This window comes from Cucumis sativus, chromosome 1, assembly GCF_000004075.3.
Source record: "Cucumis sativus cultivar 9930 chromosome 1, Cucumber_9930_V3, whole genome shotgun sequence".
NCBI lineage: Eukaryota > Viridiplantae > Streptophyta > Magnoliopsida > Cucurbitales > Cucurbitaceae > Cucumis > Cucumis sativus.
The window spans coordinates 14,114,170-14,140,183 of NC_026655.2; the positions used below are offsets into that span (position 1 = coordinate 14,114,170).

A 26,014-nucleotide genomic window follows, 5' to 3' on the forward strand; every position below is an offset into this window, starting at 1 on the left:
TCATTCAAGCAATCAGACCTCTAATGTGCATAAAATTTATGACTAACATTTATCAGAGCACAAAGAATGGATCTAACACTAGTAGAAAAGTGGTCTACGACGACAGTTATTTATTGTCGTAAACGAAATTCATGACAGTTATTTTCAGTCATAGAAGCGGGAGTCATGGAAAGTCCTTCGATGACAATTTTTAAAAATTGTCGCAATAAGTTATTTTATGACATGAAATAAATGTCGTTAATCAGAATTCAACGACATCAAATAATTGTCATATTTTATTTTATGACAACAAATAACTATCATCATTTGTGTATTAACGACGGTTAAATAATGTCGCAAATTCATTTATTGTGACATTTTTTAATTGTCATGAATATGTTAATCGTGACAGTTTTTTTGTATAAAAATGTCATTGTTTTACTATTGACGACATTTTTTTCCTGTCACATATAGGGCAATCGTGACAATTTATTTTATTAAACAACTGTCATCGTTTTCGGATTGACAACAATTAATAACTGTCACAAATTCATTTATTACGTCATTTGTTGCAAATTTCTCAATTTACTACAGTTTTTTCCTGTTCTCCTTGCCACTCCACCATTACACGAACCATTTGAATGACAATAATGTAGCTGAGAATGACAATTTTGAATTTATAATATTGACACCCATATAGAAAAAAGTAGCCAACACTTTAATATATATACGATATAATACAATTTATAATATTCGTACATTTCCAATCAAGTGTCAACAATTTACAAGTACAGAATCCCAACCCTTAATCAAAAAATATTTTAAATAGCATTAGAATACATCTAACAAGATTTTCTGCAGAAGCATAAACGACCAACCGAGAATGTTCGTCTCTGAAAATGTTCTTTGAAAGTAAACTTATGAAGTTGTCGACTCCAGTTGAATCTACAAAGACAACATGAATATAAGCATCCATCATAGGACAAGAGAGTACAACTCTTATAGAAACTTTCAACATTGAGCATTACCTATCACTACATGCGTCGATAAGAGAAACAACTACATAGCAGAGCACAAATGTAGAATAACAGCATCACCGTAACATCCACTTGGTCTACAATATTGAAACTTTTTATAAATTACAACTCTTGTATCATTGCTCTTTAGAAAATTTACCTGGATATAAATAAGTAATCTACAAGGAAATTATTGAATAAGTAATCATAAGTAATAATCGAGATGAATGAAACTTAAGAATCCATTAGTAGTTCACTGTCAATAAGGTTGGAAGAAACGTTATCCGACAAGAACTGAAAAATTTCCATCTTAAGGAGTCAAACACTTTCAATCTACAAATATCATAAATAAGACAGTTTTCATGTGTAATCCACTTCAGTTAACGAAGCCAAGAAATATTAAGGTACTAGGAAAATGAAACTAGAACAACTTGTATCATTTATGGCTTAACAAAAATAAAGGTCTCCTAGTTTCTTATCCAAAAAATGCTCTACCAATGAGTACGACATAAAATCCATGACAATTTACACAAGTAGCAATTTAGCAATAGCAATAAGTACAGACATAACACCCATGACAATTTACACAAGTAGCAATAGCCAACCAGTACAAGCATACTATCCATGATAAAAAAAAAAAAAAAAAAAGGTATCTATTACTCTTAATCCTATAATATGAACGACATTAACTAAGAAGGGACCATTGACATGTACCTGATGTTCTAATTCCATGGAGATCGAAGTCCCGAATGAGCTTCCATAAGTTAACATCCTACAATACAATACATTTTAGTCAAATCATATAGCAACTCATTAAACATATAGAGAAGGACTTCCAACTGACATTTGGAAAAGAGTTGGGTTGATCAATTTTTGTGGCATGGGGAGCAATGTTATCTTGAGCAAATTGTTTAACACTTTCTTTGAACTGCAATCAATTAATCAAGAATTTTGATATATTGACATTATAAATGAAACTACATACAAATCATTGTTGTAATAAACTAATTTGAACCATTTACTATCATTTAAATAAAGCGAGAGAGAAAAGAGGAAGCCTTAAAAGCAAGATTCTTAATATATCCTCATAAAAAAAAAAAAAAAACTTGTTCAAGTGTCAAAGTCGACAAAAAAAAAAAAAAAAAAACTGCAACTGACAAAAACGAAAGAACTATGATTATTTGATGATGTTTGGTTCAATAAGTAGGAATGTAGCTCGTAACCTTTTCTCATTTTCTCCAACTGCCAGAACATTCAGGACATTTTTTAAAGATTCACAACACTCTATCACTTCACATTTCATGTACTCATCTGCATAAATGTGCTTCCATAGGTCAGAATCTCTGGATCGAAATTCAACAGCCATATCCAATGCTATTGGAATCTGTAGCAGTAGAAAAATTGTTAACAGTTGCTATAAGTATGCCTAAAAATTAAAAGAAAACATAAATGGGCTATATTGACCTTGCTGGCTAGTAAAAAGGGAGGCATTTGGATTATTTTTAGGCTGGGATCTGAGGAATAAGGAACTAGCAAGAGATCCATCTCCCTGTTTCATTTGAAAATTCAGTTTAGTTTTAAAATTATAATTAGAAGGATGCTTGGAATGAAAATTTCTAATTTTTAGGCAAGAGTTCTAATAAACTCTATGGTCGTGTCTCCTAATCCTCCGTTTCTAACTTTATTGTTTTCCCTAAGAGATTTGACAAGATACTTTTATCTGATATTGAAGAAATTTCACCAATTGTGGGCTGCAAATAGTTCAAACAGAACTAGTATTGGAATATATAGAATATACAAAATACCCTAGCCCATAAGAAACAAAAGAAATCCAAAACATAGAAGAAGCAAAAGTCATTAAAAGAAATGGATGAAGTGCAAACATACACAAGACAACTAGCAGTAACTACCACAATATGCTTATGAACCAACAACTGAAGTAACCTAACTAATAACAAAGTCAACCTATCACAAAAGCACAAGTTTTCATTTTTCAACCAATAGAGGCATGCCTGCAAATAACCATCATCTTTTGTAGACTTTAGAAAGATGTCTGACAAAGCAGACAATAACTTAGGAGAAGAGGACTTAAGTATAGTCCGGAAAATATGAGACTACATTTTTCAACTAAAAGGCTAATTCCTTAGACATCATGTAAATCAAGTCCCTTTGGATTGCATAAACATGGCACCAACTCCATTGCTGAATGAATAAAACATAAACTACCTTAATAAAGCATAAATTTACCCAAATGCAATCTCGTGAATTAATTGCAACATCTTTAGAGAACATAAAGGGGCTATATTGACCTTGGGAAAGACAATTTGAATGAATAAATCATAAACTACCTTAATAAGTTCATCAGATGCAACGTATCCTATCGCTTCTTCAAGACTCATATCTGCATTTAAGTTTAGAATTAGATGTTAGTGTGAGTAATTATACTTAGGAAAAGATAATAAAGCTTTTCAGCCTACTCGTGCCCTGACATTCTAGAACTGAATTCTACATCTTGGATACTGGATTCACAATAACACTAAAATATATACAATTGGAACTCAATGTAGAAATAACATACAAGTCGAGGTGGAGATAGCTTCACGTTTTCATCTTTGCAAGCAGAACGGATATTGGTAAGTTTTCTTTAGTTCTTACAAGATTAACCTAGAAAAAAGAAAATTGCTTACCATGTAAATCAAGTAGAAATTACAACTTCGATCCAAAGTCTAAACATAAAGTTCTCAACTTACATCTAGATCTGATTCCCTAGAATGTTCTCCAATAATCATTCCATCATAAGTCTGGAACATAAATTATCAGGAAAACTGAAGCAGAACATTTTCGAGGACCCATATATTATCTACAATGAAAAGATAGTGGATCCTCAGTCTAATGGAGACAACAAAATATACATTTAGACCAACTCATAGCATAAAAGATAATAGGTCTATGAATCAAATGATTTCAGGGTATCAAAAATAGCTCCTAAACAAACGTATATATAATTGAACATCCACGCTTCCTGCCTATGAAAACAGGGAAACAATTAATTCACGAGATGGAACATTTTGAGCAACTTCTATCCAAAAGGAGGAAAGAGGGGTGGAAAGTGTACACTAAAAAACCATTATGCACCATATAGATGAATTGACATGACTTAGCTACAAATACTTGTGCAAACTGCAAAATGACAGCAACTAGCACAATAAAAACAAATCAAACAATTTTCTAAATGGTGAATTGCCAATTGCCAAACTAAACTTCATTACAACAAGTCTAATATACTAAGTTAAAAATAGGCTTCAACGTGTGTAACAATCAGATCATAGAACACACTCGCACAATGCAAAAGAAAAAGAAAAAAACTTTTAAAGCTTCAGACACATATTGTCAAACACCTTACAAGCACAAACTAATATCATATTTTCTCATAATCTCACCAAAAAAAAATCTTGTTTAAGTTTCAAGATAGAATTGATTGATGATGTTCTTTTCTAGAAGATTTCAAGAAATAAATAAGAGAATACTTCAACTTTTCTGCATGATTCCAAAATCCCATCAATCAAGAAATCTTGTTGTAATCCCACAAGGAAAGCTTATGTTCTTCCTCCGTCCACAGTACAACAAGATAAAACCTAACGAAAATCCTAAATGTATTAAGTGAAAATCCCCACAAATTATCAGTCATTTACACAACTACACCAAATCATATCTTAAAATCACAAGGTAAGAAAAAATGGATATGTTGCTGTTGATCAGTATCATCATCATCAAGTTACTGTTTGAAATCATTTTCTTTAAGCTTCACTCTTGATTTTGTTTGAGATTTATGAGGAAATAAAACAGGAGGCTCTTGATCTTATGGGTTAAAGATTGAATTCATAGCTTGATCCCATAGTTTCAACCATAACTTAAAGTACTCTAAAACATGAACTTAGGATCTTGATCTTATGGGTTAACGATTGAACTCATAGATTAGAGTGTGAGAATGACTTTCTTTTTTGCATAAAAGGGAAAACAATGGTAATGGTGAACAACATTTTCTCTTCGATGCTTTGTTTTTCATTTCCATCTTCTTTGTACATTCTTAGAAGAAATTGTTATTTATGATTATTGTACAAGTGTGAGTATGTTTATAGATGTTTTTTTATGGGTATTAAAAATATGCTACTTCGGTATCACTTAGGTCTTCATAAGATTACTCATTGCCTCTTAAGAGTATGGAACTTGTCAATTTTGCTAGGTTTCGTCTTGCTACAACAATGGAGGATTTCTAGAGGGTCAAAGGTGAACATTGAAACTATGGAAGCACCCTATGTTTTCTTAATACTGAAATTTTTAGTCATATATATATATTTTGCTAAGTTGGACAAAGGTTTTAACAAGACAAAAGGGAGTCTTATAAGTTATGTACTCATTTCATGTTTTGGTTTTTAGGCACAGTAAAAAGGATACTTCCTTTTGGTTTTATTTTGGTTTGAGTTTGTTGTTATCTTGTTGTTAGGGTAACAATTGAGTTATCTTTTGTAGATTTATTTTCTTGGATGTGGGATGAAATATAGGTGGGGACTTATGTGTATATTTTCTAAAATGTAAAATGTAGGTTTTGGTTGTCATTGTTTTGGTTTTTGTAGAGAAAAGTTCGTGAGTTAAGTTTTGTTTTTGTAAGTTCGATTAAGAGTTATGTTTGAAAGTTGCTATATGTTTTGGTTGTAAAGAAAGGTTCATAAACATACGTTTAGAATTTAAGTTTAGATTGTTTTCTTGGACATGGGATGAAACATAATTTTGTTTTTGTAAGTTCATATTATTTATTCATCTTCTTTTTTCAGATTTCTTCAGCCACTCTTCCAATTTTTCTTTCTTCTACTAAATTCATATTATTTTTCTTTATTTTTTGATCATCTCTTTCTTTCTTTCACCACTCTTCCAGAATATCAAGATTGCTTAAATATCACTTTGATATGATCTAAATGATCACTTATCTAGTCAACATGATCAACAAGATCGTTTAGCATTACATGCCAATACAATCGTTTAGATTTGAAACCATTTTTCCATCGTTAAAAAAGAACTACACGATCGCGTAGATATGATCTAAACAATCACTTACCATAGTTAACATGATCGTTTAGGATGATTACTACAATCATTTAGATTTGAAGTCATTTTTCTAAATAACTACACAATTATGTGGATATGATCTAAACGATCGCTTACCATAGTCAATATGATCGTAGCAGTCATTTAGATTTGAAGCATTTTTTTCATCATTAAAAAAGCTACACGATTGTGTTGATACTATCTACATAATTGTGTATCATTTTCTACACTATCACGTATTATGATCGTTGATTGTGTAATATTTTTTACACGATCAGATATCAAGATTGTTTAGAAAAAGAATTACACGTACATGTGTGATCGATCAATCGAGTGTTGGCTGAAACATATTTTATATTTTTTATTATGGACTTATTGAATTTTTTTTGTTTACAAAATAGCAGTAGAATGTAAATATTGTAGAGGTTGGTTATATTTTTGGAAACACATCAAAAACTAAATTTGAGAAAAGAAATTCATATCAATGCCGACAGAAAACGGCTACTAAAAACCGGAGAAAAGCTATAATGATAATAAAGCCACACTAATTTATTAACGTTTTCTCCTAAGAAAACAAATATACTAACGTCGTTTTCCTTACGGTTGGAAGTTAGAACCCCGTCAAGCGTAACGGAGCTACGGGAACTAGAAACGGGATACTTGCAGCTACCGACACTCATATCCAAGCCTCTACCTTCGGATCCCGAGCCTGAGCTCCGAATTTACACTCGCAGCTTTCTCCACTGAACCCGAATCCCCCTCCCTGGCCCTTTCTCAGTGGTGACTGATGGCTCATCACTGCGTCTTTACTCCCACTATCCCCATTCACATTTCTTCTTCCCTTCTCTTTCTCACTCCCACAGAAGGGAAAGTTCTTCTTCACAATCTCTCTGGTTTTTCTCCTCCAATTCCCAATTTTAAGTAATTCAGTTTGTATTTTCCATTGTTTCTTAGCGAAACTCATCTGGGGTTTTCATCTCTTTAACTTCTGAATTTCTTGTTCAACCCTCGAATTTCCATTGCGACCCACCCATCTTTCGTTACTCCTTTTGAAAGATGATGCACGCCAAATCCGATTCGGATGTGACGAGTTTAGCTCCATCCTCGCCTAGGTCACCGAAGCGGCCACTCTACTATGTGCAAAGCCCTTCGAGAGATTCTCACGATGGCGACAAATCTTCCACCCATGCCACTCCTGCCTTCAACAGCCCCATGGAAAGCCCTTCTCATCCATCTTATACTCGCCACTCTCGCTCCTCGTCGGCGAGTCGGTTTTCCGGTACGTTTCGATCCTCTCTTGGCCGGAAAGGTAGCCGGAAACGCAACGATAAAGGGTGGCCAGAGTGTAATGTGATTGAAGAAGAGGGGGACTATGATGATCTAAATGGAGATAAAGGGTTAACTAGAAGATGCCAGATTCTGATGATTTTGCTTGCTTTTGTTTTTATCTTCTTGTTGTTCTGTTTGATCATTTGGGGTGCTAGCCGACCTTTCAAAGCAGAGATCAAACTCAAGGTTGTGTTTCTAACTCTATATATACTCTGAAACTATATAAAATTATTAGAATATTGATTTGTTTTGTTGTAGTTGATTAGAATAATATTTGCCTATAGTTGTGAATATTTTAAGACTTCTCTGGCGTGTAGGATCTTTGTGAAGAATTGATACTATCTTTAACAACTTCATATATATTTCTATTTTCATTCTTCTTTTGTCTAACTATGGTTTTGGCTGCTGCACCATAACTTCTCAGTTAAGGATTTGATGATTGAAGTTATTTGGTTGTCAATGTATGAGAAGTGATTTTTGTTTCATTGTTTTTATCCTCTTTCTCTTACAGAGCATGACCGTTCATAATGTATATTTTGGAGAAGGATCAGACACAACAGGAGTTCCAACCAAATTACTGACTATCAACTGTTCATTAAGGATCACTGTTCACAATCCTGCAACTTTCTTTGGCATTCATGTCAGTTCCTCCCCCATCAATCTTATGTACTCCCAGATTGCAGTTGCCTCTGGTCAGGTAAAATTCCTAACGACAAACTTCCATAAAATAAGGCACTAAGAAACTGAAATGGAGACTGATCCACAGGAAAGGGAAAATATATGAGATCTTTTCTTACTTTGCAGTTGAAGAAATACTATCAACCGAGACAGAGCAATCGAATCAAATTGGTGAATCTTCAAGGGAACAAGGTGCCACTATATGGGGCTGGAGCAACCCTTGAAGCCTTGGATAAAAATGGAAACATTCCTATGATGTTGGTGTTTGAAGTACATTCAAGAGGGAATGTGGTAGGGAAACTAGTAAGATCAAAGCATAGAAGGCGTGTATCGTGTTCTTTGGAGATTGACTCTCGCAACTCGAAGCCTATGAAGATTAAAGCTGATTCATGTACATATGATTGAGACATTAGAATCTCCATCTTGCATCCTTCTTTTCATTGGAAGGGAAAGATTCTACCTGTAGGGGATCAAACTATGGTTGTAAAAATAGGCTGTTGACTTAGTTCTTTCTTCTTGACAGCAATGGAATAAATAAGGAAAAAAAAAAAGATGAGTGGATCAGTTTATGGACATACTATTTTTATTACAACTACTTTCCATAAAACAATAGAGCATGCGCAATTATGGTACAATTATTTGACAAAATGAAATGATATGTTCTTTATGCTTCTAACAAGACAACATTGTTTTATAAATTAAAGCACTTTACTGCCTATTGAAAAGGAAAATGGAGCTAGCAGTTTAACGATGTTTTCTTAAATATACTTTTTGTGGATAAGATAGTTAAATCACAAATAAAAATTGAAAAAAAAATGAATGTGTTTTTACTTTTTATTATCATAAAAGAGAATACTAAAGTTTTTTTTCATAAAGTTTTCTTTTGGAACACATAAACAAAATAGTAAATTTAACTTTTGTTTTCATCCAATATCACTCTACATTGGAATTAACTTACCTCAACCCACTCAACCCACACTAGAATGTTATTTCATTTGTCCTCCCAGTAAAAATTGGTAATTAGACAGAAAAAATAAAGAGGTTAGAGACCGCTGAATAAATGAAATGCTTAAGCTTAAGATTTTTTTTTTCTTTGCGTGAGAGTTATCCAACTTGAGTTATGGGGAAAATAATGAGTTTTTTTTTCAAAAGAAAAACAAAAGAATAAGAAAAAATTATTTAAATCATAGTCTAATTGATTTAATAATCTATGGATCTATTTGACATTAATTAGAATTATATACATAACTTTGAATTTCCTCGAGCCCTACGAGGAGAAAACTTAAATTCTACTTTGGTCTCTAAATGTAAGACTTGTACTTAAGTTAAGAAGTAAATTGTTGATTAAATGTTTAAGAGAAGGCATTTTGATTAGTTTTCATGGTAAGAGGTTGGTGATTTGAAGTAGTATGAGAGAAAACAAGGTTATGTGGTAAGGACTTCTCGACGTTTAAGTAATTATATGCGATTGAGATACTACGCCAAATGAAAGACTTGGTGAGAAGAAGTAAGAAAACTTCTAAGAAATTTTCTAAGTTTGGTTAATGGGCCACATGTAGAGTTTAAGTTAAAGTAGGATTAAATTAAACCTTAAGCTTACACGTGCACAATACAGGTAGGAGTTGGTGAGAGTTGGTGAGCTGACAATAGTTTAAAGATAGAGAGTGCCATATGTGGATTTCTTTGTCTTCATATAACATATAAGGTATGGACAATATAGCAAAAATGTAGCATTAACGAATTTTCTAGTCTGGCCGAGTCCTCGAAAGAAGTTTTTATGGGATCCCTATCTACCAAAATTTTGACTTCTGGTTCCGGCGAACGAATAATCATTGAGTCCTCCTCTTTCCGGACAACACATACAAAGAGACCCGCCAATAGTTAAGTAATTAGTGAACCTATGAGAGATTTTTCTACTTAGTTTCTTTCTCTGCTATCTCCCATCTATTTTATTTTTTTTTATTTAGTTATTCACTAGAGCAATTATGATCTAGAAGTTGATCCGGGGCAAGTGTTCGGATCTATTATGACATAGCCATGAGGCGCTCAACGGACCTTTTGAATCTTATAAAACCTTTTTCCGGGTTTTGAATTGACACAAATTCAATTTTTTTGTAGAACCTAATGTATTCACATATCTCGATTAGAAGTTCCTAAATGGAACTACTTTATGTCTTACATAGAACATATTTCGTAGTCTTTCATAACAGAAATATTGTTAAGAGTCTTCTGTCGTGAAAACAAAAAAGTTTGTGACGCTGAAAGAGGCCTTCGCAATAAATCAGCTACAATTGGAAATGCCTTTTATCTCATACTACTCTTTCGATACATAACCTAATGGTTTAGAAAAAAAAAAAAAGAAAAAAATTCTCATATCGAATTCAAAGTGCCATGCTATTATTACTTAATATTTTATATCGCGAAGGCATAGTTTTTTGTCTAAAAAAAAAAAACTCATTGGCGCCGAGCGTGAGGGAATGCTAGACGTTTGGTAATTTCTCCTCCGACTAGAATAAAAGATCCCATTGAAGCGGCTAATCCAATACATATTGTATGGACATCTGGTGACACAAATTGCATAGTATCAAAAAGACCTACTCCGGGTATTACCGATCCACCGGGAGAGTTTATAAATAAATACTGATCTTTGGTACCATCCTCTATACTGAGATATACCATAAGACCCATAATTTGATTCGAGATCTCATTATTAACATCTTGGCCTAAAAAAAGTAATCTTTGTCGATAAAGTCGGTTGATTAGGATAAAATTGTATCCCGTAAGAAGCGTACAAGTATTAGAAAAATTCTATATTTGTGTGAATCGTTATTGGTTTGATACCAATAATAGCAGTCGTTTTAGTATGCTAAGGATCCATATGTATCCACAATTGAAAATTCGTTAATGCTACATTTTTGCTATATTGCCCGTACCATATATGGTATATGAAGACAAAGAAATACACATATGGCACTCTCTTAGATTCTGATAGACGATATTAATTCAATGACGTATCTATTCGATTTAGAAATGAATCCAGAAAATATTCTTATTTCATTTTAAATTCAAATTTGCAGTCTAAATATTTTTTGTGCATGCAGAAATATACCAGACTTTTGTATACCTATCTAAATACAATTTTCAAAAATTGAATTGCTAAATTTTATAAAAAAAAAAAAAAGAAATTCTTAATCAAAGTAAGATTATTGTGTATATCAAATTAAAATGAGTAACATTATTATTACTGATCACTAATAATTTATAAAAAAAATAAAAAAAGGAGGCTAAGGAGATTTCATTTTATGGTAAAAAATTCATTCAGCTCAGTTATTTCGCAAGAAGAAAAAAAAGAAAATGGAGGATCCGTTGAATTTCAAGTAGTCAGTTTCACCAATAAGATACGAAGACTTACTTCACATTTGGAATTGCACAAAAAAGACTATTTATCTCAAAGAGGTCTACGTAAAATTCTCGGAAAACGCCAACGATTACTTTCTTATTTATGAATATTACTTGCATGAATGATTTGGCCAATCATGAATTGGTTATGAAACCATGTAAATGAGAATTTTACTAAAAATTCTCAAGAGATACTAAAAAAATTCATTAATCTCTATATGAATGTTCATTTGGTAAGAGTTGATCAACATAATATTCCACTTTCTTAGTTAGAATCTTGCCTGGTGAAGTAACTGTGTTTTAGATGTATACATAGGTAAAGCCGTGTGCAATGAAAAATGCAAGCACGGTTTGGGGAGGGATTTTTTTTACTTATTTTTTTTTTAAGTAAATTATCGACTCCATCCGACTAGTTCCGGGTTCGAGTCCCGGGCAACCCATATTAATGATGATAGTGAACTAATTTATCATATCAAAATAATCTATCAAGTCTAATTCGATTTTTTAATGAATGAAAAGAATTAAATAAAAAAAAGAAAGATTAATCTAGATAACTAATAAAAGCATAGATATATATTGGAAAATTGCCAAAAATAGGTAAAAAATGGGGTAGAAAATGAGTTTTAGGATTGATTTTAAAAAAGTTGAGATTTATGACAAATTTGGAGTGAAATGTCCAGAATACCCTTATTTAATTTTACTTCACATTTGTCTCTTCTCTTCCAACCTCTCTTCAACGTATAGTACGTAAAGGAGAAAAAAAAACAAAAAAAACCCATTTGCAGTTCTTCTCCTCTCTAAAAAATTTGTCAACTTTCTGCTTTACTCCGGTGTCGTTCATCCTCTACTCCGGTGAACATCTCACGCACTGTGGTTTGTTTTAATTTTTTTTTAATTCGAATCGTGTTGTGTTATATGTATATATATTTGCATCTTATATGTATAAATCAAATATAATTTTTAATTGTTTCAAGTTGATTTAGGGTTGTTTTAGAGTTGTTTCAAAGGATGTTAGCAAGTTATTAATTTTTTTTTTTATCTCGCAAACATCTCGCAGACATCTCGTAGGTTCTTAAATTCAAATGTTTAATCTCAAATGAATTGATTTAGGGTGACTTTTAACTATTGTTTTATGTATCTCGCAATATCGTAAACATTTCGTAGCTGTCAAACTTTAAATGTCCAAGACTGAATTAGTTATATACTTATTTAGGATGTGACTATGCACGTTTTATTTAGTGTTTAGCTACTATTTTTTAATTTCGTAAAATAAGTCAATAAACTTTTTTTATGTGATATGTCAAATTCTAACTTCAAATCAGTTTTTGCAGCAATTAAAAAGTATAAGGTGGTTTAAGGATGTCACATGTTCGGATGTTAGTGTGTTACGATGGTACATGGGATGATGAGCGAAGAAAATACGAAGAAGGCATGTTAAAAGGCATCGTTGTCAGTAAAGAAATAACACATAAAGATTTACAGGCATAATTATATGACCTTGCAGAAGTTGACCCTACAAAGTTCGACATAATGATAAGATGCATATATGAAATAAAAGTGGAACACGAAGCTCCTCCATTTGAGTTAAGCAATGACCGTGATTTGAAGTTTTATCTTCTTAGTGAAAATCCACTAGAGGTCCCTTTATGCGTCTCATTTGAGCCTAAAAGTAATCAAAGCAAAAAAATGTTAAACAAAGATTACAATTTAGTATCTGAGAGCAACCAAGCTCATAACTTAAACCCTCATCCTCCAATTGCAATGAATACATTAAATGAGAATGTAGTTCATGTTTGTGAAGTTGAAGTTGGTTTGTGTGATAACATGATAGGGACCACTTCGGCTATATGGGAATCATATGAGTCATATGATTCGAAAGATAATACTTTTCCATGGGAGCCAGTTGAGATGAATAATGAATCATTTGACATCCCACAACATAGAGATGCTCCTACAAAAGATTGCAAAGGAAAATCTAAAGTTCATTACAGCTCTTCTAGCCGAAAGTTGAAGACAGAAAGAAGTGATTGGTCTAAAGAAAGCTCTACAAGTGAGGAGTTTGATGTACGACAAATATTTTTTTCCAAAAGAGATTTGCCAATGAGATTAAGTGTCTTGGCGATGAAATTTTTTTTTCAGTTTGTAGTAAAAAAGTCTACAAAAAAGGTTCTTTTTATTAGATGCATTGACAACAAGTGTGGTTGGAGACTGCGAGTGATGAGATTGAAGGATTCAAATATATTCAAGATTAAAAAGTATGTCAAAGTTCATTCGTGTTCTCTTGAGTTTTTGAATCGTGATCATAGGTAAGCAAAATCTTGGGTTGTTGGAGAATTAATAAAGTCAAAATTCAATGGAGTCGGTCGTCTATACAAATCATGTGATATCATTGAAGACATGAGGCAAGACTATGGCATAAATATGAGTTATGAAAAAGCATGGCGTGCTAGAGAAAATGCGTATGAACGAGTGTGAGGGTGTCCTGAAGAGTCATATAATCTATTGCTTAGATATGGTGAAGCTCTCAAACTTGCAAATCTAGGTACAATATTTCACATGGAACTTGAAGATGATCGTTTCTTTAAATATCTTTTTATAGCTGTTGGTCCATGTGTTCGAGGATTCTTAAACTACATTAGACCGATTATAGTTATGGATGGAACATTCCTTAAGAACAAATATCGAGGTCAGTTGATAGTTGTTGTTTGCTTGGATGGTAACAATCAAATTTATCCTCTTGCCTTTGGAGTGGTGGACAGAGAAACAGATGCTTCAATACAGTGGTTCTTAGAGAAATTGAAAGGTGCAATAGGGGAGGTGCCTAATCTAGGCTTCGTGACAGATCGAAAAATATGTTTTTCTAAGGGTATTTCATCGGTTTTTCCCTCCGCATTCCATGGACTTTGTGTCCAACATTTGACTCAAAATTTGAATGATAAATATAAGAATGACATTGTAGCTACTTTGTTTTACAATGCATCTAGAACATATCGTGAATCAACGTTCTCAGAAGCGTGGAGAAGTATTCTTGCATTTCCTAATGGTTCAGGAAAATATTTAAACGATGTTGGAATAACACGATGGTCTCGTTTTCACTGTCCAGGAAGACGATATAATATGATGACAACAAATATAGCAGAGTCCATGAATTCTATACTGAAAGAACCTAGAGATTTGCCTATTGCTTCATTCCTTGAACATGTTCGAGCTTTGCTACAACGTTGGTTTTGGGAGCGTCGAGAAGAAGGCATTAAAGTGACGTCTATATTGACTAAATGGGCAGAGTTAGTTTACCAAAGAAACAAGAACGAGCTTTGATAATGAAGGTCAACCCAATTGATTGTTACCAATTCCATGTTAAAGATTTAGATAAAAAGGAGGTCGTAAATCTTCATACTCAAGAGTGCATTTGTAAGGAGTTTCAAGCTGAGCAACTACCATGCGCACATGCCATTGCTGTTGCACGGGATCGCAATATAAATGTTTATAGCTTATGTGCTAACTATTACACTAATGTATGTTTGATGGCAGCATATTCGGAGGCCGTCTACCCAGTTGGGAATCAGTCGGAATGGAAGACAAGTGAAGAATATGTACATATGACTATCTTACCTCCGAAAGTAGTCAAAAGAGTTGGTCGACTGAAGAAAAAGAGGATTCCAAGTGTCGGTGAAGCACCGAAATTGCATAAATGTGTTCGATGTAAAGAAATAGGCCACAATAGATCAACATGTACCAATCCAATTTCATACATCGAGAAGTCGAGCATACAAGATTAGTCCTCGTCTTGGTATGTAGTATTACTTTTATACTTGCTTGGTTTGTGCTTGAGTTGTTTGCATGATCACAATGTAAAAAAGATTCCTTGTTTTAATGTAGGTGGAAGATGATTATAAAAATGTATCCTGAGTTGTTTGCAAGATCACTAAAGTCATCTCACTGACAAATCTAATTTGAAGATTTTCCTTCTGCAACTTCAAGACTTTCCTTCTCTTTTTATTTATCCTACTGTGAACATTTTATAGAATATTTACTTATTGTATTTTTTTTCACAATGTTTGTATTACTTTGCGTGTAACAACCATTTTATATGGTATTTGGTTTTATCTTAGTGGAATTGCATGTCCTTTCAACTTACTCTGGTTTTGTAAGTTTCCCTTTCTCTTTGCTATCTAATTGACATTCTCTCCTTCATCTTCATCTTCAGTTTTCATTTATTTTGTTATATTAAAACAATATTTTGATTGTTATAGAAACTGGGGTTTATTTTGTTTTTCTTTCCTTTTTCCCCCCCTTAAAAATAGAAGCTTTAATCATAGTTTATGAAATGCATCAACAAATGGAGAAGATATGTATAACTTGAGTAATGACTAATAACTAGTGACTAGTGGGAACATAGAGTAACCAAATTGTTGACTAAAGTCTGGCTAGCTTGTGGTGCAAATTGTGACCTTGCTGTTGTTGGACATTAGGGGATCTGTTGCAGAAGGTTTTCCTGTCACTCCTTGAGTGACGAGGGCTGGAACTTGAGGAAACTGAGATTTCTCATTCTGTTGGGATAAGCCAACTCCACGTTGTGTAACGAATTTGTTTGAGAGACCATAATTATATGAACCTAAATGCTGTATTTTCTAAAGGATTTCTTCCAATGGAGGTGGAGGTCCAGACAGCTTTACTACAAAAATTAACATAAAATATCATGCTATTGCCAGTATTTGAAAAAGGAATGTGATGAAAGCAGAGGCATGGCCCCCTGTGCCTATAATAAAATGAGATGAAAGCATTATTTCAATTAAGTCTCCAAAGAACGAAGCAGAGCCATGGCCCCCTGTGCCATGTATTTGAAAAATGAATGTGGGAAACTGAAGGTCAAAAGTTAAAAAGCATATATAAGGTTCTCCTTCGTTCAACTTTAGCTTTTTGGTAGTGGTGGTAATTTCCAAGTCTATTTCCAAGCAACTTTTATTCAACAGTTCTGCAGATTAAGCTCAAATAAATATACTCTTATAGCCTAGCTGATTCTGATGTTTTCATGTCACATCCCCTTTTTGGAGAGTTTTCTTTTCTTTTTCTTTTTCTTTTTTTTCCCTATGACATCAAGACAGTCTAACATAATTTCAAAATCAACATGGAAAAAAGCAAACATGGTTGTGTTTCCTTCTGAACATGTAAAAGGAAAAAAAATCAGCAAAAAACTTTCATAATATAAAATGGAAAAAAAGACTATTGTTTTTGTCTCTAAAAAAGATGATCATGAATAAAAAAAATGTAAAGTGCAAGGAACCATGGCAAAATGATCCAAAAAAGATCAGCAATGTGCCTACTTCCTACCACTTAATCACACAACAAGCTGACAAAATGATTCTTCAGCCAAAGCCAAAAAAGTTGGTTTGATACCAGATTTTTAATTATATCTCTCTCACTTCAACACCAAAATTAATTATGGTTGGTTTCATTTCTTTCTCTAACCAAACCCAAATGATGTTGATCCATAGCAGTAGCCCCTAAAAATGCAAGATAACCACATCTCAAATGATGCTTATGGGATTGTACATACTGCACACTTGAATTTTTTTCCAAAGAATAAAATAAAAATTTCAAAACCATAAAATAACAATGGTATTCATTCCATTATATAAATGTATTTATGTACATAGTTCGCAACATATACGATATACAATTCCTTCAAAATTTGCAACTAAAAGTCAATACATAGGATTGTTGATCCATAATTGAAATGCCAATTGTTTTCTAAAATATGACATGTTTTCTTGACATAATGTAGCTACATCTAAACCAGAAGCTTCGTATTCGAAATACTTAATGGTAAATACACCACAATCATTATTTTTGCGTTGTAGTGGAATGGAGTCAACAATGACAAGTGGCCAAGGTTCCTTGTGTGTTGATGATCCATTCTCCTAGCAAAGAATCCAGTAGTATCTAGCAAATTTGGCACCATCTCTCGAATCGACATTAATATTCTTCTCATATCTTCGGCACTCGTAAGCGACGGAAGTGAATCCCATACCTTGACTTGACAACTTACCAAGTCCAAGCATAATAGAATCCAATGATTGCCATGAATATTGAATGGAGAGTAAATGTAATCAACATTTGTCCAAGGATCTTGAAAGTCTTGTTTTGATCCGACAACATAGTCAACCAATCGATACTCCTCCTTCTAGTGAAATGGCCGATTCTCTTTATACATTCTTGGTATTCATGCCACTTCACAACTAATAGTCTCTGCAAAGAAAAAAAAATACACATGTATATGTATTTATGTCAGACCGAAATATAATAAGACAATAAGACAAATATCAAAAGCAAATTCATAACATAAAGTATGGTTGCGAATACAAACCATGAAGAGTGTGTCTACAGTTGTGAAGTTTTGAGTAGAAGGTATCATGGCTATTCTAAACTTGAAGCGAATGAGAAGAAAGAGTGCATCAAAATGCTAATAAAAACAAAAGAAAATATTTAATACTTTTTCGGTTTTGAGATCAAACCAACTTCCTAAAAGCTATTATTTTTAGTTAACAAAGAAATAAGATTGAAGGTAGAAGTAGTATTGATAGGTTTGATTTTAAAAAACAAACATGGTTTTCCTAAGTACTCTAGACCTGTAAAGAAGAAATAATAAGAAAAGTCCTTACCTCATCCGCCAACCACCGACGACACATGAACAAGTCTTTGAAAAATTCCTTCGATTTTTTTCTGTGAGAAGTTTCACGCACCTCATCTTTCGTACGCTTGTCTGTAATCCAAGCTCTAAGTCGATCTAAATTGGCGTCAGGTATTTTGTGCATAGGATCATAAACAGATGGTTGAGACTGAGAGGTGGTGGTGGTTGATTTCGTCGACCGTTTAATTAAAGTTGTGAAGGGGGTTCACAAGTAAACACTTGCACGCTTGCTATGTGCAGGCCGAACGTGTGGTTGTTGAGTGGATAAGGGTTCTATTTCCATGATGTCTAAATCAAAATGGGTAAGACTTTTTTCTCCAGTTTCCTCCTTGAAATCGTCAACGACGTCTATTGGCTCATCCAAACCAATATGAACCTTCTTCTCTAACACGTCGATTGTGTCATCCTCCTTGCGGTCTCTTTTAACACCCTATAGAAGGTCAAATTGCATTAGTAAGGATAATGATATAAACTAAGCATCAAGATTAGCTATATCAAAATAAAGCATTAGTAAAGATGATTTTTACCCCATTACACAACTTTGATTCCTAACCTTTTTTTGAAGTTCAACGTGTTTCACCCCATTACTTGTGTCATCCTCCTTTGGCATCCTCAACCAAGAAGGGGTAACGGGTGTGTCAACATCTTGGGTCTGGGCATCATGACCTTCAAATCCTGTGCAGTCTCCTTCTTCACCCTTTGGAAATGTCAAAATGTATTGGTAAGGATAACTTTGAAAATGTTAATCAAACTTTACTTCCTAACCTTTCTTTGAAGTTCAAGGTGTTTCAATATAGTCGACATAATTGATTTTAGGCTTCCACGTTCATTCTCGAGAACCGCTACTCGGTATTTGAGTTTCCGAACAACTTCTTTCATCGTAGACTTCCACTTCTTTTTCTTACTCTTTTTACTCTTTTTGCAGTCATCATCATCATTACTACTTCTCTTGGTCGTTTTGAACCACCATTATTCTCAGAAACGATGTTAGATGGATGGGGTTTGTCAAAAAGTTCTTCTGAAGACATTCTTAGATGCTCCTCTTCAGACGTCATCTCAATTACCGCATTAATTATGAACTACAAAGCGGAAAAATAAATGTAGTTAGGCAAAACAAAAAGGAACAAAGTCATGCATACGGTAAGTTAGTTACTATTGGTTGCTACTTACCATGGACGAGTCAAACACCTGGCTCTGTAGGACATGAGACTTTGGCGATAGTTCGCACACCCACCTTAGCATTCGTGGTATGACATTGTTGCTTACTTTATGTACACCACATTCAGTGATGGTTGATATAAATTCATATTCCCAAACCTATTCCATGTTCGACAAAACAAGTTTAGCAAGTGTCCCAAGATATATGTATATATAAATATGTGCATAAGTTTGAAGTAGGAAGTAACATATCTGTAATGCATGCGGAAATCCCACGACAATATATTTTGTCTTAGTTGATTTATTCTTTCCCTTGGCATGTTGCATGTCCAAGGCTCGTTTTAAGAAAGAAATTGTGCGTCCAAAAACCAACCGTCCACAATCATAATTGTTAAATGTGGTCCAATCATCTGCAATCCTAAATAAAGTTCGGTCCACTTTGGTCTGCCTATCTTTTCCTAACAATGACAACTCTATAAAGTACACTAAAGCTAATTTAACTAGGTCATCATCATCGTCATCCCCCTCGTATTCCACAAATGTGTCCTTTAAGTCACTTATATAAATAAACTTTTTTCTTCAAAGAACTTTTCCAACAACCTACTATTCCCAACCAATTAAATAGGCTCTGTTGGAGAACTCCATAGACCTGTCATGATATTAAACTCTCTCCTACCAAAAGTGCACACAACTCCCCCTATCATGAAACTGATATGATCATTCCTTTCATCTTCCACCTCCCTTAACAAAAAGTATTGGATGAACGACCCATTAAAGACTATATTAAGATCCAAAAAGTGGCCAAACTTTCTATTTCTAAATAAGGTTAATTGATCCAGTTTCAATTTAGCCTTTGTATTATGCGTACTATTTTCTAAATGAGATAAACTGCTTACTAAAGCTTGAAAATGATGAGAATGATCAATCTTGTACATGAGACTGTCAGTTGATGTCAAAGTCATACTGAAGCCTGCACAAAAAACAAACAAATCAAATATAATTGCATAAGAGACTTACTAAACATGGATGCATTGAAATTTGGATAAGTGCGAGATAGGTGCGAGATAAAAAAATTAAAGGCTAATAAACTTGCTAACCCTAAACCCTTAAAGCCCAATAAACTAGCTAAATATGCATTCTAAACAATTTAGAAAGGATAGCAATCTCATTTTGAAACTCCTAGTGAAATTTTGGTAGGTGCGAGATATATGCAAGATAGGTGCGAGATAAAATATTATGGCTCAATAAACATACATAGGACCATTATAGACGGTTTAGGAAGGGTAGCAATCTCATTTTGAAACTTCTACTCAAATTTTGGTACATGCGAGATAGATGCGAGAAAAAAAAGTAAAGACCAATAAACATATATTGTAACACCTTTACTAAAATGAGATTGCTAGTGAGGGGTTGACAAGTTCATAAGAGAGGGGTTGACAAGTCATAAGAGGCTTACCATAGCAATAAACATGTGAAAGGACATGCTAAATAAACATATGATAGGGGGTTGACAAGTTCATAAGAGGCTTACTAAATCAAATTGCTTGCACTCCTAAACATATATTGTAACACCTTTACTAAAATGATTAATAAAAGGAGGAAAGCTTACAATTCTTATGTTTAGGAACAAAACTAATTGAATCATTTGTCTTCAAATTCTCTCTAACAAATGAATCCTAATTAAATTGGTTTGGCATAGGACGAATTAATATGAGGAGATGCTTGGTTATACGAGGCAACAAAGATTGTATTTTATTGGAACTACATCACTAAAAACATCAACAAAGTAGAGAACAACAATGCAACTTTTGATTATAATAATGTGATTAACTCTAAAAATGATAATGTCTTTTAACATTGTTCTACTGGTAGCTTTGCTGAGTTTAGATGGGATACCAAATATGCTGGAATTCATGTTCTAAACTCCAAGGTATGTATATATATATATATTACAGTACATTGCAAAGGAAATGGAAATGGTTCTTCGTCCAATATGTTGCATGCATATATATAATAGATTATTAACCCAATTATCTATTATTACAATACATTGCAAAGGAAATGGTTATTCGTCCAATATGTTTATTAATTATATGGTTCTTCTTCCTAAAAATAGAATTCATGTTCCCACGGCTCTCTATGTATGTGTGCCTGTAGGACATATGCATTTCTTCTCTACAAATTTAATGGTATATCTAAGATGCCTGACAAAAAACTCAGATTTTATTACTCACTTGACTTCAAAGAGGATGGATATCGACACTGCCAACGGAGAGGAGTGGAGAAGAAATGGAGAGGTCCGGTGAAAACAAAGTTGAAATCGAAAAGGAGTGGGGAAGCGTTCACCGGAGTTGAAGTTGAAACTAAAACAGAGAGCCGTGAAGAAGAAATGGAGAGGTTCGGTGAAAACGAAGTTGAAATTGGAAAAGAGTGGAGAAGCTTTCACCGGAGTTGAAGTCGAAACAAGAAAAATAGAGTCGTGGAGAAGAAATGGATGGAAGTGGAGAAGAAATTGATGGAAAAGATGTTCACCAGAGGCACCGAAGTTGAAGGAAGTGTAGAAGCAGGAGAGTTCAAAAGCGGGAGAGTTGAAGTTCACGTTTTTTTTTAATGTTGTTCTGTTTTTAGGTTGAAGAAAAGGAAAAAGGAAAGAGGAAATGGGGAAATTAAATAAGGACATTTTGGTCAATTCACTCCAAATTTGTCCTAAATCTCAACTTTTTTAAAATCAATCATAAAACTCCTTTTCTACTCCATTTTTGGCCTATTTTTGACAATTTTTCATATATATTTATGGATGTTGATATTGGTTGACATGGGTATATAAGTCATGTTATACTGTTGAATAACAAGCCCTTCATTTTCTATTTCTAGAGAATTCATGTGCTTGGGAGTCCCTGATGATTAATTATTAAATAAACCAAGATTTTACCATGACTGCAATTTTAGAGAGACGCGAAAGCGAAAGCCTATGGGGTCGTTTCTGTAACTGGATAACCAACACTGAAAATCGTCTTTACATTGGATGATTTGGTGTTTTGAGGATCCCTACCTTATTGACCGCTACTTCTGTATTTATTATTGCCAATTCTAATGTATCTCTGTATCGTTTACCCCTACAAAATACCAAAAAAAATTGAACGATCTTAGATTAGAAGGGATATAATGAAATTCCTTGATTGGTTCTTCACTGATAAATTATCCCTTTTATTTGATTTGACTGATGCGGACAACAAACAATTATAACAAATATCAAAATATCCAAATTTCTAACTAATACTAGCTAAATATAATAGCTATATATTTATACAAAATATAAAAAATTCATTCATATTTGAAAATATTTATCAAAAGAAAAGTTTAATAATAGCATAGCAGTTAATAATTAAAATAAAGAAAAAAAAAAAATAGAGTTTTCTTATTTGAAACGCCTTGTGATCTTCAACCAATTTTGGGCTTCAATATAATTACCGGGAGTAAGCGCTATAGCTTGTTTCCAATACTCAGCGGCTTGATTGAACCAAGCCTCCGCAATTTCAGAATCTCCCTGTCGAATGGCCTGTTCTCCCCGGTCGGAATAGGCAGGTAAATTCCTTCCCTTAGAACCGTACTTGAGAGTTTCCTACCTCATACGGCTCAACAGTCAATTCTTTTGCTGTCCCATATTTTAAAAAATTTACCATATCTAATCTAATTGAATGAAATTTTTCATAGATCTAGGCCATTTTTTTTTCTCGAGTTAAGCAAAAGAGGTTAATTATATAAGTTTCAAACTTCAATTTTGCTGAATAATTAAATAAGTTTTATCTTTTCTCCCACCTTCAGAAAAATAAAGCATAGGCATTCCACCCACTATCGTTACAATTTTCTGAAAGATAACTATCTCGGTTTCATCTAGAAATTTATATAGAATCCTTGAAAAAGACTTTCCTTCATAAGAAAGAAAAGACTTACTGTCTTTGGGATCTGATGCTACACCGCTGCTCAATATTGTAGGGGATCCACCCTATTACATAAGTGGATTCCTTCATTTTGATCTTATATCATGATATAAGTAAGCAGTTTTTATTGTATCGGCCAAAAACCTGACTAATTGATCTTTACGGTGCTTCTTCTATCAATTAGATCCTTTATCCATAGAATAAAGTATCTAGGCATACCTATTTCTTCATATTTCTATTTCTATGAAGTTTCTTTCTTTGCTACAGCTGATACAAATCGTTAGTTTGGACAATACATATGTAGAAAGCCTATTTTTTTTTTAGTATTTATTAGCGAATTTTCTCTTTTTTTTCTTTCTATAGTGGAGATAGTCGCACGTAATGACAGATCACAGCCATATTATTAAAAGCTTGTGGTAAGAACGGGTTTCGTTCTAGTGCCCGAAAATAATATTCCAAAGCTTTCGTATGTTCTCCGTTCCTTGTGTGGATAAGACCTATGTTATAGAGTATATAACTTCGATCATAGGGATCGATTTCTAGTCGCATAGCTTCATAATAATTCTGTAGAGCTTCCGCATAATTTCCTTCGGATTGAGCCGACATCCGTTACGGTCGTTCCTTATTCCATTCAAAGACTTCAAAGTACCAGAGATTCCTAGAGGCATACCGTCAGAAAAGCTTCCTTGACCAATTGGGTAAATCAAGAAAACAGCAGTAGCTGCTGCAACAGGAGCTGAATATGCAACAGCAATCCAAGGACGCATACCCAGACGGAAACTAAGTTCCCACTCTCGACCCATGTAACATGCTACACCAAGTAAGAAGTGTAGAACAATTAGCTCATAAGGACCACCGTTGTATAACCATTCATCAACGGAAGCAGCTTCCCAAATTGGGTAAAAGTGCAAACCGATAGCTGCAGAGGTAGGGATAATAGCACCAGAAATAATATTGTTTCCGTAAAGTAGAGATCCAGAAACAGGTTCACGAATACCATCAATATCCACTGGAGGAGCAGCAATGAAGGCAATAATAAATACAGAAGTTGCGGTCAATAAGGTAGGGATCATCAAAACACCAAACCATCCAATGTAAAGATGATTTATGCTGGTTATCCAGTTACAGAAACGACCCCATATGCTTTCGCTTTTGCGTCTCTCTAAAATTGTAGTCATGGTAAAATCTTGGTTTATTTAATAATTAATCATCAGGGACTTCCAAGCACATGAATTCTCTAGAAATAGAAAATGGTGATAATAGCTGCCAACCTTACCCGTATACTATTATTGTCACCTCCTCACTTTTTTGAGGATTTTAAAAATTGGAAAAAAGAAATATATGTAAAGTGCACATATAATGCTATTCCATTAGCAGAAAACGAATTTCCCCAAAATTGGTTAACAGACGGTATTCAAATAAAGATCTTATTTCCTTTTCGTCTGCAATCGTGGAACCGAGAAGAAAGTATCAGCAACAACAGGTTTTATTACGGGACAGCTCATGATGTTCATATCGATCTATTATGCGCCTCTGCATCTAGCATTGGGTAGACCTTATACAATAACTGTCCTAGCTCTACCGTATCTTTTGTTTCATTTCTTCTGGACCAATCCCAAACACTTTTTTTATTATGGATCTACTACCAGAAACTCAATGCGTAATCTTAGCATTCAATGTGTATTCCTGAATAATCTCATTTTTCAATTATTCAACCATTTCATTTTACCAAGTTCAATGTTAGTCAGATTAGTCAACATTTCTATGTTTCGATGCAACAACAAGATGTTATTTGTAACAAGTAGTTTTGTTGGTTGGTTAATTGGTCACATTTTATTCATGAAATCGGTTGGATTGATATTAGTCTGGATACAGCAAAATAATTCTATTATATCTAAGAAGTACATTAGATCTAATAAGTACCTTGTGTCAGAATTCAGAAATTCTATGCTCCAATCTTTAGTATTATCTTATTTATTACCTGGGTCTACTATTTAGGCAGAATACCGTCACCCATTCAACTGAAAGAAACCTCAAAAACCTCAGAAACGGCGGAAACGGAGGAAAGCGAGGAAGAAACAGATGTAGAAATAGAAACCACTTCCGAAACGAAGGGGACTAAACAGGAACAAGAGGGATCCACCGAAGAAGATACTTCTCCTTCCCTTTTTTCGGAAGAAAAGGAGGATCCGGACAAAATCAATGAAACAAAAGAGATCTGAATAGATAAAAAGGAAAAATATCTCTTCGGGTTTGAAAAATCTCTTGAGACTATCCTTTTCGACTATAAACGATGGAATCGTCCATTTCGATATATAAAGAATGATAAATTTGACAATGCTGTTAGAAAAGAAATGTCACAATATTTTTTTTATACATGTCAAAGTGACGGAAAAGACCGAATAGTTTTTACATATCCACCTAGTGTAGCAACTTTTTTCGAACTGATAGAAAAAAAGATATCTTTGTTTTCAACAGAAAAACTTTTTTATGATGAATTCGATAATCCTTGGAAGTCTTTGAATGAACAAAAAAAAAGAATTTTAAACAAAATAGTTATAACTAGAATTCTACTTCTCGATAAGGGATCCCCAACTCTAGTTGGAGATGTACTGCAAAAAAGGACTCAATTATGTAATGATCAAACTAAAAAAGAATATTTACCAAAAATATATGATCCGTTGTTGAGTGGTCCTTACCAGAGATGAATCAATTTATGT

General features: G+C 33.6%; 3 protein-coding genes across 16 annotated transcripts; 2 read left to right on the plus strand and 1 right to left on the minus strand.

The window, feature by feature from the left end:
- Positions 1-772: 772 nt before the first annotated feature.
- Positions 773-4,308, minus strand: LOC116401993 (callose synthase 5-like). 14 transcript variants are annotated; one of them, XM_031880638.1, is made up of 9 exons: positions 3,746-4,308; positions 3,574-3,659; positions 3,344-3,396; positions 2,460-2,544; positions 2,219-2,379; positions 1,840-1,923; positions 1,710-1,767; positions 1,008-1,107; positions 773-924 (listed from the first exon to the last, which is right to left on the minus strand). In XM_031880638.1, exons 3-8 carry the CDS (start codon positions 3,355-3,357, stop codon positions 1,039-1,041), a joined length of 471 nt encoding a protein of 156 aa, XP_031736498.1. In that variant the 5' UTR covers positions 3,358-3,396; positions 3,574-3,659; positions 3,746-4,308; the 3' UTR covers positions 773-924; positions 1,008-1,038. The 14 variants fall into 14 exon arrangements, 9 of the variants coding, with proteins under 9 accessions (XP_031736498.1, XP_031736505.1, XP_031736494.1 ...); XR_004214347.1 differs by having other exon boundaries at positions 1,008-1,093; positions 3,574-3,818; XM_031880645.1 differs by lacking the exon at positions 2,460-2,544 and having other exon boundaries at positions 3,746-4,306.
- A 2,445-nt stretch (positions 4,309-6,753) lies between these two features.
- LOC116404446 lies at positions 6,754-8,737 on the plus strand. Its single transcript, XM_031886833.1, has 3 exons — positions 6,754-7,613; positions 7,939-8,124; positions 8,232-8,737. The coding sequence occupies exons 1-3, from the start codon at positions 7,155-7,157 to the stop codon at positions 8,508-8,510; spliced, it is 924 nt and encodes a 307-aa protein (XP_031742693.1). The 5' UTR covers positions 6,754-7,154; the 3' UTR covers positions 8,511-8,737.
- Positions 8,738-14,824: 6,087 nt separating this feature from the next.
- Positions 14,825-15,283, plus strand: LOC116404111. Its single transcript, XM_031886345.1, has one exon. The coding sequence runs from the start codon at positions 14,825-14,827 to the stop codon at positions 15,281-15,283; it is 459 nt and encodes a 152-aa protein (XP_031742205.1).
- Positions 15,284-26,014: the final 10,731 nt, after the last annotated feature.

What these genes read in the sequence shown, in the direction of transcription:
- LOC116404111 (XM_031886345.1), top strand. Translation starts at nt 14,825, where the DNA reads ATGAAGGTCAACCCAATTGATTGTTACCAATTCCATGTTAAAGATTTA.
- LOC116401993 (XM_031880638.1), bottom strand. An exon ending in CCTTTTTACTAGCCAGCAAG is followed by an intron (nt 2,380 to 2,459) that starts GTCAATATAGCC and finishes CTACTGCTACAG; the next exon opens with ATTCCAATAGCATTGGATAT. An exon ending in AACCCAACTCTTTTCCAAAT is followed by an intron (nt 1,768 to 1,839) that starts GTCAGTTGGAAG and finishes ATTGTATTGTAG; the next exon opens with GATGTTAACTTATGGAAGCT.
- LOC116404446 (XM_031886833.1), top strand. Translation starts at nt 7,155, where the DNA reads ATGATGCACGCCAAATCCGATTCGGATGTGACGAGTTTAGCTCCATCC. An exon ending in AAGCAGAGATCAAACTCAAG is followed by an intron (nt 7,614 to 7,938) that starts GTTGTGTTTCTA and finishes TTTCTCTTACAG; the next exon opens with AGCATGACCGTTCATAATGT. An exon ending in TTGCAGTTGCCTCTGGTCAG is followed by an intron (nt 8,125 to 8,231) that starts GTAAAATTCCTA and finishes CTTACTTTGCAG; the next exon opens with TTGAAGAAATACTATCAACC.